Genomic DNA, 16,705 nt, shown 5'->3' with positions numbered 1-16,705 from the left:
AGGGCCAGCTACGGACCGGGAAACAGGACAGGGTAATTTTGAGGAAGGGTGAAAATATTTCATGTCTTGATGTGGAAGGCAGTTGTATGAGTGTATACCTATGTAAAATTTTATCAAGCTGTACACATGACATTTGTACCCTTTATGGTGTATGTACACCCCAGTTATTAACATTTAAATTTATTGTTAGCAAAGTAGATTAAACAGGCATGGAACATAACAATGTTATTGGCCAAACCGACCCCTCTCTGCCCTCCTTAGGAGGAACGTGCATGGGCATTTGTTAAATGAGGATTAGGTGTGTCCAGAGCAATTCCGGCCGGCAGAGTTAGGACCAGGGAGAGAGTTTCCGGGAGGCACTTTTCAGCGCAGTGTTGGTAAACTCTAAGAAAGTTGTCCTGTTGGGATCGGCCGCTTTCACAACCCATCCCATTAGAAGGGCTCAAGCGAACCCTGGAATAATCCCCCCCATGAGGGTGTAGAGCAGTTCTCACAGTGTGATCTTGAACCAGCAGCATCAGCAGCAGCTCCTGGGAACTTGCTAGAAATGCCAGTTCTCAGGCCCACTCCAGAAACTCGAAGTCAGAAACTCTGGGGATGGGACTCCGCCATTTGTGTTTTAACGAGCCCTCTGGGTAATTCTGGTTTTTGCCCACAGAAAATAGGTATGTACCCCACACACAGTCTGTGTGCCTTACTCATAGAAAAGAGTCAATAAAATGTGTTATATGCAATTAGGCAGCACTTAGATTATCTCTAAGATTCTACAATAATTAGATTAGACTCTATGCTGCCAGCATGTACCTACTTAGTCTTGCTTCCAATCTGTCTCGTGAAAATGCTTTTCACAAGCTCCCTGAATCAATACCATTCATGGCTGAGTAAAAGCACTGGGGATTAGAAAGTATAATTTCTCTCTTCATCATTCACTTGACTAGGCTCTTTGATGTGGACCATGAGGAAGGATACTGTATGATTATGTTGGTTTCCTAGTGACCTCTGGTTTTACTAGTTCATGATGAAAATTCATGAGATTCAACTAAATGGGCTTATTTTACACACCCAAAGAGTGGGTTGATTCTCAGTTTGGTTACTCACCAAGGAGCCTGCTTCCTGAGGCCAACCACCGCCCAGTAAGAATCAGACAGTAAATGTGACCCAAAAAATTTTTCACTACGTTGTTTTTTTGTTTGTTTGTTTTTGTTTTTTTAAAGTTTACTGGGAGCAATGCCAGAGGAGCATCTCTGGAAAATAGAATCATCTTTTTATTAAGGGGGAAAAAAATCTGTTAAGTAGGTTCGTATGGGCTGTTCCACCGTTACTGACCAAAATTCCAGAGCAGAAGAACATGACTCCGTTTTTCCTTGCTGTGAATGGGGGCTCACCCTGCTGACCGCCACAGATATTTCCTAAGCACAAAAATGAGTGTCACCCGCAGGGTCCTCAGAGTCGCAGGTTAATGAAGACCACAAGGAAAGAGATTGGTGCAGACCAAAAAAGAGGAAGAATCTGACACACTTGTCTAATGAGAACCCATGTCTCTTTCCTCCTTCGTGTTCTCTCCTTCCTGCCGACGTCTAGGGCGAGCTGGAACAGCTGCCCCAATTTGGGGAAGGCAGAGTCTTCTAATGCCATCTTCCTGTCTTCATGCAGGCATTGGTGGTCCCATACAAGAAAACCCCAGGGATAAACAACTGCCCCTCCTGCCCTTGGGAAAATTCACTCACGCTCTTCCTCCACTCACCGACTCTTCCCTGCCTCTCAGGCCACCAGGGTTCCCAGGGGGCGCTCTTCTTTTCTAAAACCCAGTATTTTTGAGCAAGAAGCTTTGTGTTATCTTTGCAAACTAGTGGGCTCTAGAGTGTGACTGAATCAAAACGACTGACTTACTATTCCTGAGCTTCAGTGCCATGTCTGTTACATGGGAACAATTCCACAGTCATAGAATCATTGTTGAGATGAAGTGAGATCTCATATGTAAGGTGCCCGGCGTGGTACCTGGCAGACAGCAGGTGCTCAATACATACTAGCTCCATCCTCTTCCCCTTCAGAAGTAGTTTCTTGTACTCTTTGTCCATTATGAAAGGCAATTTATAAAGAAAAAAATGCTCTTTGATAACATACAGTTCACATTTTGTCATGAGAGTTTTCTCTATACCACTGAAAGCTTGATAAAAACAAATCATATTTCAAAAGGACAGACACATAATAAACATTCATAACAGGAAATTCAATAGATATACACATTATACATATGTCAATATACTTACATAAAGAATAATCTTTAAAAAAAAATCTTTACAAAGTATAATGAAGTCAGTAGCTGTCTGAAAGTCCCCTAAAATCATATACAGAATTTTGCACGTAAGCGTAAATGTACATTTTTTTCTGAAGAAAGGATGCATTAATTTTGCCACATTCTCCAAGGACTCTAAAGAAAGTTAAGAACCATGCCTATAAGTGCCATTAAATATTCCTCTGACTGATCCTATTGGGTGATGACAAAGTAATTTATAGCTTGTGCATCAGAGCTGAAGAGAAAGTTGAGAACAAAACATATGTCCTTAGTGATGTCCTGATACACAGATGTTGGTCACAAACATACAATGTTTTCCCAGACAATTATCACGTGGGGAAAATTGGCAGCCAACGGCTGTGTAAAATGTCTAAAGGTGAAAGATTGAGGAGCAGAGCCCCATGCTTACAACCATGGGCTGGAAGCGCCACCCTCTGGGTCGACGGGCAGAGGGATTTCCTGGCCTCTGTTTCCTGAGGGTCTGGGTTTTGGCTGCTGTGGGAGAAAAGCAGCCAACACCTGGTGCATTGACAAAAGGATTTCCCAACACACACTGCCTGCTCATTTCCTCTTTAGAAAGAACCTTAAATTGTCTATGTTTGTTTCTGAGCCCTGCTCACCTGGGATCCAACGAGGCAATTTCTTAAATATATGGAGGTCAAAAATACTGTGAATAATTGGAGCACTACGCTCTGAGGGTAGCAAATAAAGACAAAATTCAAGCAAATCAGCAGAGGATTGAAAGAAAAACTGGTAACACAGAGGCAATGATGACAAGAAGGAATTTGGTTAAATGCCTTCATAAGTCTCTCACTATCCACAGTTTTCTTTTGGGAAAGGATTTTTCTTCCCCTTACATGAATGTTTGCTATTTTAAATCCTTTTGGAAAACAGTGTCATATAGATATGATAGCAACACATAGCACAGACTACTAATTCAAATTTATAGCTGAAGGGATTCAAACTCAACTCTAGTATTCTATAGTTAAGTAGATGTTTGCCCAGGTTTCTTAGCAAATCAGCTTTCTTCACTGCTTATTCAATGCTCTTCCTTCCTAAAACAATAGATTCCCAACTCTCAGTTTCCATGTTTGAAAAACTTCCCAAGAGAGACTATGCATGAAAACAAGTCCACCTACCTCACCCAGCAAGCACACATTCTAAAAGTGAATCCTTAAAAACATGCATTCTCAGGCCAGGCACAGTGGCTTATGCCTGTAATCCCAGCACTTTGGGACACCGAGGTAGGCAGATCACCTGAGGTCGGGAGTCCAAGACCAACCTGACCAACATGGAGAAACCCCATCTCTACTAAAAATACAAAATTAGCTGGACATGGTGGCGCATGTCTGTAATCCCAGCTACCAGGGAGGCTGAGGCAGGAGAATCGCTTGAACCCAGGAGGCAGAGGTTGCAGTGAGCCAAGATTGTGTCACTGTACTCCAGTCTGGGCAACAGAGTGAGACTCTGCCTCAAAAAAAAAAAAAAAAAAAAAAAATATATATATATATATATATATATATATGTATGCATTATCCCTTTCTGCCATCACGTTGTGTCCATTGGAGACCTCAAATACTAGCTGCTCCAAGCATTTGAAACTCAACCAAATGGAAGCCCACCGGAAACAATGGTACAGCAGCCAAGGAATATGAGACTGAGAGACTTTTGTTAAACGCCTTTACAGTGTTCTCTGGCCCGCAGGCAGAGCAGGGGCTAATAACCGAGAAAAGTGGAGTGGCACTTGGTACAGACACATAGTGCAATATAATTCAGCCTTAAAAAGAAGAGAAATGTTGACATGTGATACAACAGGGATAAACTTTGAGGACATTAGGTCAGGTGAAATAAGCCAGACACAAAAGAACAGATACTGTATGAGTCCACTTACATGAGGTATGCAAAGTTGTCCAACTCATAGATGAGACACAAAGGAGAACAGTGGTTATCTGGGACTCCAGGGGGAAGGAGAGATGGGGAGTCAGTGTTTAATGGGTACAGAGTTTCAGTCTGGGAGATGAAAAAGTTCAGGAGATTGGCAATACACCAGTGTGAATAGACTCAACACTGCCAAACACTTAGAAATGACTAAGATGGGCCGGGCATGGTGGATCACACCTGTAATCCCAGCACTCTGGGAGGCCAAGGCAGGTGGATCACTTGATGTCAGGAGTTCAAGGCCGGCCTGGCCAACAGGGTGAAACCTTGTCTCTACTAAAAATACAAAAATTAGCCGGGCCTGGTGGCGTGAGCCTGTAGCCCCAGCTAGTGGGGAAACTGAGGCAGAAGAATCGCTTGAACCCAGGAGACAGGTTGCCATTTTTTAATTGCCAATTCTAAGTTCTGCAAAGGCAGCGACAACATCTTAGACGTCTGTAGATTCCAGGAACCTCGCACAGCGCCAGAAACATGTGAGAGTTCACTTCCAGCTTGCGGAACGTTGAGGATGAAAATGATGAAACGCATTAGCACGTAGCTGGGCAGATGGAGGGAGGAGCGCTTCAAGGGAACTGATGTTTCTCTTCCCGAAAGGGTTCAGGGGTGTGCCCGATGCTCTTGGTGATCTGCATCACGTCCCCCGACCCACCTCTGGTTCAGCCACAGCTGTGGTGGCCCGGGTCATACACACTGACAACATCCACCTCCCACAGCAAGCCAAGGCAGCAGGAAAAAGGAAGAAAAGGAGTGAAACCTCACAGTAAAGAGGAGGATGGCTCACCGGTAATTGGGCTACAGAGAAAAGCCAAAGCCTCCGTGCCATACTCTTGGGTTGACCGAGCCACAGCCAACATCAAAACAAGATAACATGGATTTTCATATTGGACTAAAAACCAAAACACAACCAACTATGAGGTCAAATGATTCATACCTGAGTAATTTCTGTGTGAACAATGCTGGAAACCCTCACATAACAACCAGATTGTTTCCTGGCAAAGGTACAGAGATTTTGCAGAGGCCAAACAGGGGCTTGCCCTTCCAGCCGCAGAGCAGAGACTGAACCCTGGCCGGGACCCTGGAGCCGGGGGTTTCACAGCCAGTCACAATGCAGCCCTTTAACGGGTAGAGTTGTCCCATTTAGCAAATTACAATACAGAATGCCTGGTTACATTTGAATTTCAGATAAACAATGAATAATTTCCTAGTACAAGCATATCCTAAATATTGCACAGGACATAGTGTTTCTCTGAATTCAAATGAAACTGGGCATCTTATATCTCATCTGGAAACCCTAGCTAAGGGGGATTTATCTAGATTTTTCTGTAACCAGAGTCTTCTGGAACCAAAGTTAGTTATTACTTTTGTCTCTGAATCCCTGCTTCATGACAACATAAGTGCTACACCTAAGAGCTGGCAAAATTTACCAACGTAAGCCAAGAAAGGGCGGAAAACCTGATAGCACTGTCACCACCAACAGCTATTTCCCCTCAGTTCCTTCAACAAACACGTCCTGAGCACCCATTCCATGCCAGGAGCCACATCAAGTGGCTGCGAAGACAACCGAAGCCTTCACAGCAAAGGCAGAGTCATGATGCTCACAGAGCAAAGAAAGACATCAGAATAATTTTAAAAACAGGAGGTGGGGGGCAAGGGGAGGGAGAGCATTAGGACAAATAGCTAATGCATGCGGGGCTTAAAACCTACATGGCGGGTTGACAGGTGCAGCAAACCACCATGGCACATGTCCACCTGTGTAAAAAACCTGCATGTTCTCACGTGTATCCCAGAACTTATAGTAAAAGAAAAAAAAAGAAAGAAAGAAAATAAGAACATAAAGTTAAAAAAAAAAAAAAAAAGCGAAAAAAAAAATTTAAACGGATGCAATTCAAGCCGTTCTTGGGCATCAAGTGAAATGGAGGACACTGTGCTAGTCTGTGGTTGAGGGGACTTGGTCTTACGGGATATGTGGCTGGTCAGTAACCTGTCCGCAAAGACAGCTGCAGTGTCAGCCACCAGGTCTTCCAAATAAAAGGTCATAAAGCTGTATTTCCAGAGGTTCTCTTCTTTCCAATGACGCTTCCGCAGTTCTTAGGATTATTTGAAGATTGACATTTTATTGGACACTAACATAGGAGTGATATGATTAAAAAGCAAGCCATAAATTGGGTGGCACCCAGTCCTGCTGTTTGCTTTCCCATGCATGTGAAGGACCCACAGGTAACTGCCAGAGAACACAGCAAACTGGCTTCCAGGGCATGTGGAGGGAGTGGGATTCTGACAACCAAGAATGTAATTTTTTCATTTTTAACAAAAGTCCAGGTGAATCTCATAGAACATGAAATTACCTTTTTTTTTTTTTTTTTTTTTTTTGAGACAGAGTCTCGCTGCTGTGTCACCCAGGCTGGAGTACAGTGATGCAGTCTCAGCTCACTGCAACCTCCGCCTCCCAGGTTCAAGCGATTCTCCTGCCTCAGCCTCCCAAGTAGCTGGGATTACAGGCACGCCACCACGCCCAGCTCATTTTTGTATTTTTAATAGAGATGGGGTTTCGCGATGTTGGCCAGGCCAGTCTCAAACTCTGGCCTCAAGTTATCCACCCACCTCGGCCTTCTAAAGTGCTGGGATTACAGGCCTGAGCCACCGCATCCAGCCATAATTAACCATTTTAAAGTATACAAACAAATAGCATTTAGTATATCCACAATGTTGTGCAAACACCACCTCTATCAAGTTCCAAAACATCTTCATCACCCCAAAGAAACTCTGCAACCATCCAGCAGCCACTTTCCATTTCTCCCTCCTGCCAGCCCCAGGCAACCACCAATCTGCTTTCTGTCTCCATAGATTTGTGTGTTCTGGACATTTCAGCTAAATGGAATCATATACATGTGACCTTTTCAGTCTGGCTTCTTTCATTTAGCGTAATGTTTTCAAGGCTCCTTCATGTTGTAGCATGTATCCGTGTTGTCGCATGTATCCATGCTGTAGCATGTGTCTGTATTATAACATGTATCCATGTTGTAGCATGTATCTACGTTGTGGCATGTGTCCATGTTATACCATATATCCGTGTTATGGCACATATCCATGTTGTGGCATGTGTCCATGTTGTACCATGTATCTATGTTCTCGCATGCATCCATGTTGTGGGATGTGTCCATGTTGCCCGGGTTGTCACATGCATCCATGTTGTAGCATGTGTTCATGTTGTAGCATGTATCCATGTTGTACCATGTATCCATGTTGTAGAGTTTGTCCATGTTGTAGCATGTGTCCATGTTGTAGCATGTGTCCATATTGTTGCATGTATCCATGTTGTACCATGTATCCATGTTGTAGCATGTGTCTGTGTTGCAGCATGTGTCCATCTTGCAGCACGTGTCCGTATTGTAACATGCATCCATGTTGTAGAGTTTGTCCATGTTGTAGCATGTGTCCATGTTGTAGCATGTGTCCATATTGCAGCATGTGTCCATATTGTAGCATATATCCATGTTGTACCATGTATCCATGTTGTAGCATGTGTCTGTGTTGTAGCATGTGTCCATCTTGCAGCACATGTCCGTATTGTAACATGCATCCATGTTGTAGCATGTGTCCATGTTGTAACATGTATCCCTGTTTCATTCCTTTTCATGCCTGGATAATATTCCATTGTATGCACAGACCACATTTTGTTTTTCCATCCACCTGTTCAGGAGCATTTGTGCTGTTTCCACTTTGGGGCTACTGTGAATACTGCTACTGTAGACATTCCTGCACAAGTATTTAAGTACTTGCTTTCAGGTATTTTGAATATATACCCAGAGGACTTGCTCCATCTTTACATCAATGACACTCAATCCTGACTATACTCTCTAGTAACCTCGAAGGGTTTAGAAAGAATTCCAGACAACCCACTCTAGACAAGTCCTACCCTAGACAAGTGAATGTGAATTTATTAGGGTGGGACTAGGGAGCTGTACTTTTGGGTGTGATATTCTATAAATGTATATTAAACACTTAAAAATCTATAAGTAATTTTTTAAATTTTAGTTATTTGTAAAGTTAAGAATAATGCTGACTACTTTTTCTGGCACTCAACACGTATGGTCATATGACTTTCATGGTTTATTCTTTCTGTTCCTTGCATTTAAAAAAAACAGTTTTATGGAAGTTTAATTTACACACCATAACATGTACTTATTTTAAGTGTACAGTTTACAGTGTACCTGGCATAGGTGCTCAGTACGTGTTTGTTGAAGGAACTGAGGGGGAAATCGCTGTTGGTGGTGACAGTGCTATCAGGTTTTCAGCATTTTCTTGACTTACATTGGGAAATTTTGCCCGATCTCAGGTCTTGCTAGATCTCTTGCTCGTTTTAACTTTTTGAGGAACCTTCAAATGTTTTCCTGCTCCATTTTACATTCCTACCAGCAATGTACAAGGATTCTAATTTTTCCACGTCTTCCCTAACGCTTGTCACTTTCCTTTGTTTGTTTCATTATAGCCATCCTATAATGTGTGTGAAGTGGTTTTGGTTTGCATTTTCCTAATGACTAATTGTGTTGAGTACCTTTTCTGATGCTTTTTGGCCATTTGTATGTCTTCTTTGGAAGGACGTCTGGTCAAGCCCTTTGCTCATATTTTAATTGGGTTGTTTATCCTTTTGTGGTTGAGTTGTAAGGATTCTTTGTATATTCTGGACACTAGACTTCTATCAAATATATGATTTGCAAATATTTTCTCCTATTCTGTAGATTGTCTTTTTAGAATGTATTTTTTTAAGAGCATAACCTGATACTTTATCTCTTTCTTTCATGTCCTTAAGTGCCAAACACTTCTTGGTGATGAACCAGATGGCAGGAGAACATGAAAACAGTTACAAAGGTCTCCCCATTCCTAGAGTTAAGATTTCCTTTTAATGTTAGGTTAGCGCAACGTCTCGTAAATCCCTCAGTTTTGACAGACATGAGGAATTGAGGTTACCCAGGAACCCCAGGTGACAGCTTGGAAACGGGGTCAAGCAGCCCAGGGGGGAAAAAAAGAGTTTAGAAAACAAAGGGCTAGGAACTAAAGCAGAATATGGCTAGAAAACAGAACATCACAGTCTAGATCCCAAACTTTATTACCCGTTGCAATCACAAGGGGATCTTTTTAATAAAAATACTGACACCTAGTTTCCATCCGCAGCTATTTGATTTCATTGGCATGGGTGAGACTTGAGCAATGGATTTATAAAAGCTCCCTGTGGATTCTAACGGGCAGCAAAGTTTGGGAGCCACTGAGATTGGCAATGGAGTCGTCAAACCACAGGGATGAAGGCTGACGCTAAGCCAGACTTGGAGCCTCTTTTCTCAACGTGGGGTGGGGGTTGGAGCAGGAGGACTGCAGGAGGGGCAAGTCCCACAAGTCCAAGAAGCCAGAGAGGGAATCGAGTACATTTGAGAAGCTCTTTTTTGACACCCAAATGTCCTAAACGATCATGCTTTTCTCCGAAAGAAGATGAGATACCTAATTTAATGAGCTTGGACTGTATTACAAAGACTGCATCGGCCCATTGAGTTTGCCTGTTGGGATTTCTCCATCTCAGGTCTCCATGTGGAAGAGGAGAAGCAGGAGATGGGAAGAGGTTGTTTCAACCAACCACATAATTCTATGTTGGCCTGTATCTGAGAGTGAAAACTTGTCGGTGGAAAGAGGAACAAAATACATTTTAACAGGGATCCAAAGTCAGAGTAATCTGAGGGCCCCATGAAATTGAGAAACAACCTTGTTTAATTTTTTTTTTTTTTTTTTTTTTTTGAGACCAAGTCTGACTCTGTCGCCCAGGCTGGAGTGCAATGGCACCATCTCAGCTCACTGCAGCCTCTGCCTCCCTGGTTCAAGCAATTCTCCTGCCTCAGCCTTCCAAGTGCCTGGGATTACAGGTATATGCCACCATGCCTAATTTTTGTATTTTTGGGTTTTTTTGTTTGTTTGTTTGTTTGTCTTTTAGTAGAAATAGGGTTTCGCCATGTTGGCCAGGCTGGTCTCAAACTCCTGACCTCAGGTGATCCACCCGCCTTGGCCTTCCAAAATGCTGGGATTACAGGCATGAGCCACTGCACCCGGACCAATCTTGTTTAATTTAAAAGTTGCTTCTGTAGGTCAAAATTTTGACATAGTTAATATTCCTAAGGTCTGCTGGAAAATCCAAGGGAATAGATCTCAACTTTTACTGAGCATCTGAATTATCTGTGGTGATTTTTTAAATATAGCTGAAGTCTACAGGGATGGAGAGTGGATCAGTGGTTGTCTGGGGCTGGGGTAGGAACAGGATGTGACTGCAAATGGGTACAAGGATTCTTTTGGGGTGGTAGAAGTGTTCCAAAATTGGATCATGATGATGGCTGTACAACTCTGCCAATGTCCTAAAAATCACTAAATTTTACACTTAACATGAGCAAATGTTATGGTGTGTAAATTAAACTTCCCTAAAACTTTTTAAAAAGCAAGGAATAGAAAGGATAAACCATGAAAAATCATACGACCACCCCTGTCAAGTGGCAGAAAAAATAGTCAGCATCATTCTTAACTTTACAAATAACTAAAAATTTTTAATCACTCATAGATTTTTAAGTGTTTAATATACATTTATAGAATATCACACCCAAGTGTACAGCTCCCTAGCCCCACCCTAATAAATTTAAAATCACTTCTCTAGGCCAGGGTAGGACTTGTCTAGAATAGGTTGCCTGGAATTCTTTCTAAAACCCTCTAGGTTACTAGAGAGTATAGTCAGGATTGAGAGCCATTGAGGTAAAACCACAATGATAATAAAATAAGTAAGGTATCCTTTTTATCACTTGATTTATCTCATTTTATTTTACCCCTAGTCATTGGGGATCTTGTCATAAATGAAAATTTTCTGCCAAAAAAAAAAAGTATTAGAATCATGGCAAGGGTAGCAATTTAGGTGCCATAAGTGAGAGAGTAGGAAACTTATGAGTTTAACAAAGAGAGTAGAGTAACCAGCCTTAAAACAATCACACAGTGGGAATATCTGTCTCGGAATATCAGTCAGAATATACCTTCAGAAATCACACATCCCAGGCATGTTACAGGAAAGCGTTCATTTCAAATACTCTGTTCCACTGAGCTCGTAAAGCATGAGAATATTGCAGAGGATAAGAACTGGGGAAGTGGAGAACGGAGAGACAGAGGGAGAGGGGGTCTTGTATTTCACTGTATACCAAGTTGTAATGCTTAAGATTTTGAACCACGTACCTGTGTTAATTATTTTAATAAACAGAAATTATAATGTTTCATCTTCCAAAATACATCTCACAGGACTGCTTTTTCCACTGGGAAAGATCCCATTAATTTATAATTCAACTGATGTGGGTTCCATCCTGATACACCAGAAAGTAAACTGAGGCAAAGGTGGATTGTATTGCTCTTAGTCTTTCTTTTTATTTTTATACTTAGGGAGAGAGTTGGAATTTGAACTCCACCCACAGTAATGTACAGTCTGTTTAATGAGGAGGTAGATAGTGCAGTGGTTAAGGGTATAACTTGGAATAAAATAGACCTATGCTTAAGTTCTATTTCTATCCATAATTAAATATGAGACCTTGTCCATATTACTGAACCTCTGTTTCCATAAGTAAGTAAGGTTTCTTAACTTCTTCATAATTCAAATGGGGATTGAAAAATACAAGCTAAGAGGGTTGTTAGAAAAATTGCATGAGATAATACACTCTGTAAGTACTTAGTCTAGTATCTAGCACACGGTAGTAATCCTTATCTAGAATCGCATCTTTAAAGATGAAAATGGGTCCATGGTGAGAGATTTACTTAGACAAATTCCAGAAGTTAGGTTTCTTAACACAGCCAGATCTGTCAGTGGAATGTACTGGCTTGGACCTCATTCGCACAATCATAGTTCTGGTACAAGCCCAGTTCCAGTTTGATCTCTAGCCTGGATTTCTTCTGGAAACACGCAGCGATGTCCAGACAAAATCACAACATCCTGTGCTTCAAGCTGCTAAGGCTGCCATTTTGCAGGAATAATAACCACTGAGCTCTGAAAGACGGGAGTGGGGAGCAGCAAAAAGGGAATCCGTCCACTGCACCTGGCTCTGGGACGTGTTTGTAAAAGCTTGATGTTCTGGACGGCAAAGTATCTGCTTTGGTACAAGGAGCTAGGAAAACAATTTCCTTAAAAACAAACAGATCCCAAGAGATCAACTGTTTGGAAAAATTCCTCTGAGATACTAACAGGCCCTAAATATAAACAGTAAGCAACTTTTTTAGCTAACAGTCATAATTCATACTGCCTCCAAACAAAACACATACACACCCCACAACACGTACGCATCTCTGAAGAGTCATTATGATTCTGAAAATCGGGCAAAACACATTTCATTACTGCAACAGGACTCCCCTCTGAACCTTCTACCGACACAGCTACTGAATGTGTTCTCATTTCAGACACACTTAACAGAGACTCTACCCTCCTTACCAGATCCTGACAACTCTGCCCCCTGAGAAAATACTTCTTTCCCACAGTTGCACATGAGAAAATTTTCTTCCGAGGTATTGTTAGAGAGAAATGAAATTTTAAAACATTCTTAGTCATTTGTGTCTGCTTTTCTTTTTATTTATTTATTTATTTTCTCATAGACACGACGTCTTACTATGTAGCCCAGGCAGGTTTCGAACTCCTGAGCTCCAGGGATCTTCCCACCTTGGCCTCCCAAAGTTCTGGGATTACAGGTGTTAGCCACTATCCCTGGCCTGCTTTTCTTCTGCAGTTCGAAGACACTCAATTAGCTACCTACCTAACATTGTGTTAAGTGCTAAGGAGATGCAGGTTAATCAGACACAGTGCTTTCAAAGGCCCTGATGATCTTATTACAGAGATAAGTTTTGCACAGGAAAAAAAAGTCAATATAATGTGATAACTAGTAATAATAATTTTTAAGCTCTCATTCTGCGGCCAGCCCTTTACATACATGAGCACTTCACAATGACCCATGAACTAGTTATTACCCCCATTTCCCAGATGTGCAAGCTAAGTCTTACAGCCTTGCGTTTTTTACAAGGTTACAATTAACAACTGAACTAAAATCCATTAACCATATAACTACCACCTGCATGACCTAAGAATGGTGTATTGGATCTCACGCCATTTCTAAATGCCAGGTACCTTGACAATATTTTCGCTTTTTCTAGATACCAGCTAGATCTGGATTAAGAATGTCAAGCTCATTGTTTGGAGTCAACACATAACAAAGGACTTGAGTCCAACACATAACAAAGGACCTGGGTCTCTCGCAGAGCCAGGAAACCCTCAGTCTGTGAGAGTGAACCGCCTCTCACGAAGTCATTAACTCAACTGCATGCTGGGGGAGGAAGCGTATTTTCCACACTGTTTGCCCTTCCACAGACCAGCTCTAGGCCTTGGCTATTTTTGTATTCTGTTAAATACCAACATTCTCTGATTCCACTTGTCGAGGCATCTCTCTTCTCCCGCCGATCTCATCCCTAAATATCCTGGTCCAAGAAGCCTTCCTGGGTCACTCTGTGATTGTGCAGCCACAGGCACTGAATACAGATTCCGACATTCTCTGCTCGTCATTTACCATTTCTCCACCCTCAATATCACGATTCTCTGACATCTTGAAATTCTAACCCTGGTGCAACTTTTGAACATTCTCCTGTCTCATCCAATTCAACACTGACCAGGCTTACTGGTATATTAAGTATACAGCCCAACACAAGGAAATATTTAACATATACTATTAGTTGAAATTCATATAGTAACTAAAGTCGCTCTTTTAGACTTTGTGAAAACCAGAAAGTTCCCTCCCAAAAAAGGGGAAAAAAAATACGGTGATTAAAACTAGATTACACTGTAATTTTTCATTTCAATAAATGAAGAGCTATTTTAAAAATCAGAATTTGAGAAAATTTAAAAATCAGAATGATTCTGCTAATGAATCAGGTTGCCTGTATCTTACATCTATACTAAGCATTTTTCATTATTTAAATTTAGAAAGAATATAACATATTGCTGAACGTTAAAAAACAGATTTTTAGAAAATGGTCTCACAATCTCATACCCCTGATACAAAATGATTATTTTCTATAACTTTCTAGTATTTTATCAGCTTCATATTTAACATTACAGTACATATACAATTTGCCTTTTCTTCTCTGCCACACGCTGAATTGTCTTATAATAGTAATTTACTAATCTCTTCCATAGAATTGAATCTTTAGGCTGATGGAATGGTTTTGCTACCACAAACATTATCAAACGAGCTTGTGCATATGACATTCCCAATATGTTAGATGTTTTACCTAAGATAGATTTCCAGAAGTGGTATTACTGCGTCAATAACTCATACATTTTTAATAGAGCATGGCTTTAATAAAAAATATGGGCCGGGTGCAGTGGCTCACACCTGTAATCTCAGCACGTTGGGAGGCCCAGACGGGTGGATCACGAGGTCAGGGGTTCGAGACCAGCCTGACCAACATGTTGAAACCCCGTCTCAACTAAAAATACAAAATTAGCCAGGCGTGGTTGCGCATGCCTGTAATCCCAGCTACTCAGGAGGCTGAGGCAGCAGAATCGCTTGAACCCGGGAGGCAGAGGTTGCAACGAGTCGAGATCTCGCCACTGCACTCCAGCCTGAGCGACAGACAGACTTCGTCTCAAAAAAAAAAAAAAGAAAAAAAAAAAAAGTACCAGGTGCTGTCTTAGCTTCATTGCTATCATTCCAATTTCTACAAAAATGTAAAGGCTTCGCTGAAAGGAAGGGGTGCCATTTCTCGTAGATTTCTCTGAAGCCAAGTACCAGCTGGGCGTTTTCACCACTGATCTGCGTGAAGCCAGCACGCAGGACTCACCTTCCCCGCGCCCGCTGCCCCTCTGCCTGCTGTTGTGAAGCGGCAGCACCTCCAGGGATGCGATGCCCGCGCTCTCCAGGATATTCACGTCCACGCTCAGCCTCCCGGACAGCTGTTGGGGCCGCACGCTGATGCTGTGCTGGTACTTGCCCAGGCGCCTCTGCAGAAGCTCCTCGTAACTCAGGAAGAACGCGGCTTTGTCCTTGCTGGGAATCACTGCAGAAGCTCTGAATATTTCAGTCCCCTTCTCTCTGTCAGGAAAAAGGAAAAGGACCCCAGGGAGGTTCAGAAGAGGATAGAGCCGGGTTCCCTCAGTCCCCACAGGGCACCAGTCATACCCTCCCAACCAGCCTGCCAGGGAGACCAGTGGGTGTGAGTGTGGGTCCTGAGAAAGGAAAAATAAAAATTAATATTAGAAGAAGTGAAACCCCGTGCTAGAGGTAGGTCACCAAGGTTCAAAGAATACCGACCAGGAGAGGATTCTAAGAATACTGTCCTACCTCTCACTGAGACAGACCCAAGGGAGCAATGGGAAAAGACGTGGAGTGGGTGAACTGCTTGAAGAGAGAGCTTTGGAGTGAAGCTGTAAATTGTGCTCTCCCTTTACAAGGATGGCCAATGAATCTTGGCATTTTACATAACTTTAAAATAGCTGACATACTAGGTTTTCACATCTTGGTAAAGTTTGGTGGATATGTTTAGCAGGAAAGGTAGGGAATAAAGGACTCCAAAGGTGATAAAAACACACTCCAGATGCTTTCAGTACTTGGAGTGAGGGTTCTCTTATTCCAAATGGTAGACTCATCACCAGAGGAATAAGTGGGAGTGGCAACCGTTAGTAGGTAAGACATTTCAAGGAGTTTCCAGAAGGCTTGGGATATTCAGTAGAGCAAGAATTTTATAGCTCAGAACATGCAGCGAAGGGGTGCAGCAAAGAGAACCCAGCTCTGTGGTAGAATCTGAGAGAGAGTGAAGGCTCTGAATTCAGGACACCACAAGATGGAAGGAAGAAGCGGGACCCAGTATAGAGAGGGTAATTCCAAGTCCAATGTGAATGAATGACTAAGCTGATAGGCTTTCTATACTCCTCCTTCCCAGAACTGGAAAGAGACACAAGTATTGAAATGGAAAAGTTCGAGCACTGAGCAGAATGAATGAAAAGAGCCTGACACTGAAACCCACCGTAGTAAAACTTCAGAACATCACGTAGAGAAAACGTGAAAGGGACGTTACCTGATCCCATTAGATGTATCATCAATAATACTGGATGTTATAAGACATTGGAACAATGCCTCAAAGTTCTAAAGGAAAAGTATTTTGACCTTAAAGTCATACACAGCCAAAATATTAATCAAGGTCTCAGAAAATTTACTTCTCATGCACCCATTCTGAGAAAGTTACTTCAGAATATAACTTCTGCAAAGTAAAAGTGAGAGTCAAAAAAGAAGAAAATGTGGAATACATGAAATAAAAAAATCAACCCAGAAGAAAATGAAAAGAGATACCAGGGTAAAAGTTCTGCATCAAGGCTGAAAAGCAATGAAAGTATTTCATGGATATAAAGACATCCGTGTTTCAACAGCTCTGAAA

The 16,705-nt window shown here is 42.0% G+C and overlaps 1 protein-coding gene across 2 annotated transcripts in view; it reads right to left on the bottom strand.

Moving 5' to 3' along the window:
• Positions 1 to 16,705, bottom strand: part of ITIH5 (inter-alpha-trypsin inhibitor heavy chain 5) — a 101,603-nt gene that overhangs the window by 56,673 nt on the left and 28,225 nt on the right. For both annotated transcript variants that reach the window (XM_003903369.5, XM_021943030.2), the window contains exon 5: positions 15,116 to 15,366. In XM_003903369.5, coding sequence (XP_003903418.4) covers positions 15,116 to 15,366 — 251 coding nt within the window. The remainder of the gene's footprint in view (positions 1 to 15,115; positions 15,367 to 16,705) is intronic.

The sequence above is a fragment of the Papio anubis genome, chromosome 11 (assembly GCF_008728515.1).
Source record: "Papio anubis isolate 15944 chromosome 11, Panubis1.0, whole genome shotgun sequence".
NCBI classification, from domain to species: domain Eukaryota; kingdom Metazoa; phylum Chordata; class Mammalia; order Primates; family Cercopithecidae; genus Papio; species Papio anubis.
Note: the sequence above shows the minus strand (reverse complement) of the source record. Positions and strands in the feature narration are given on the sequence as shown.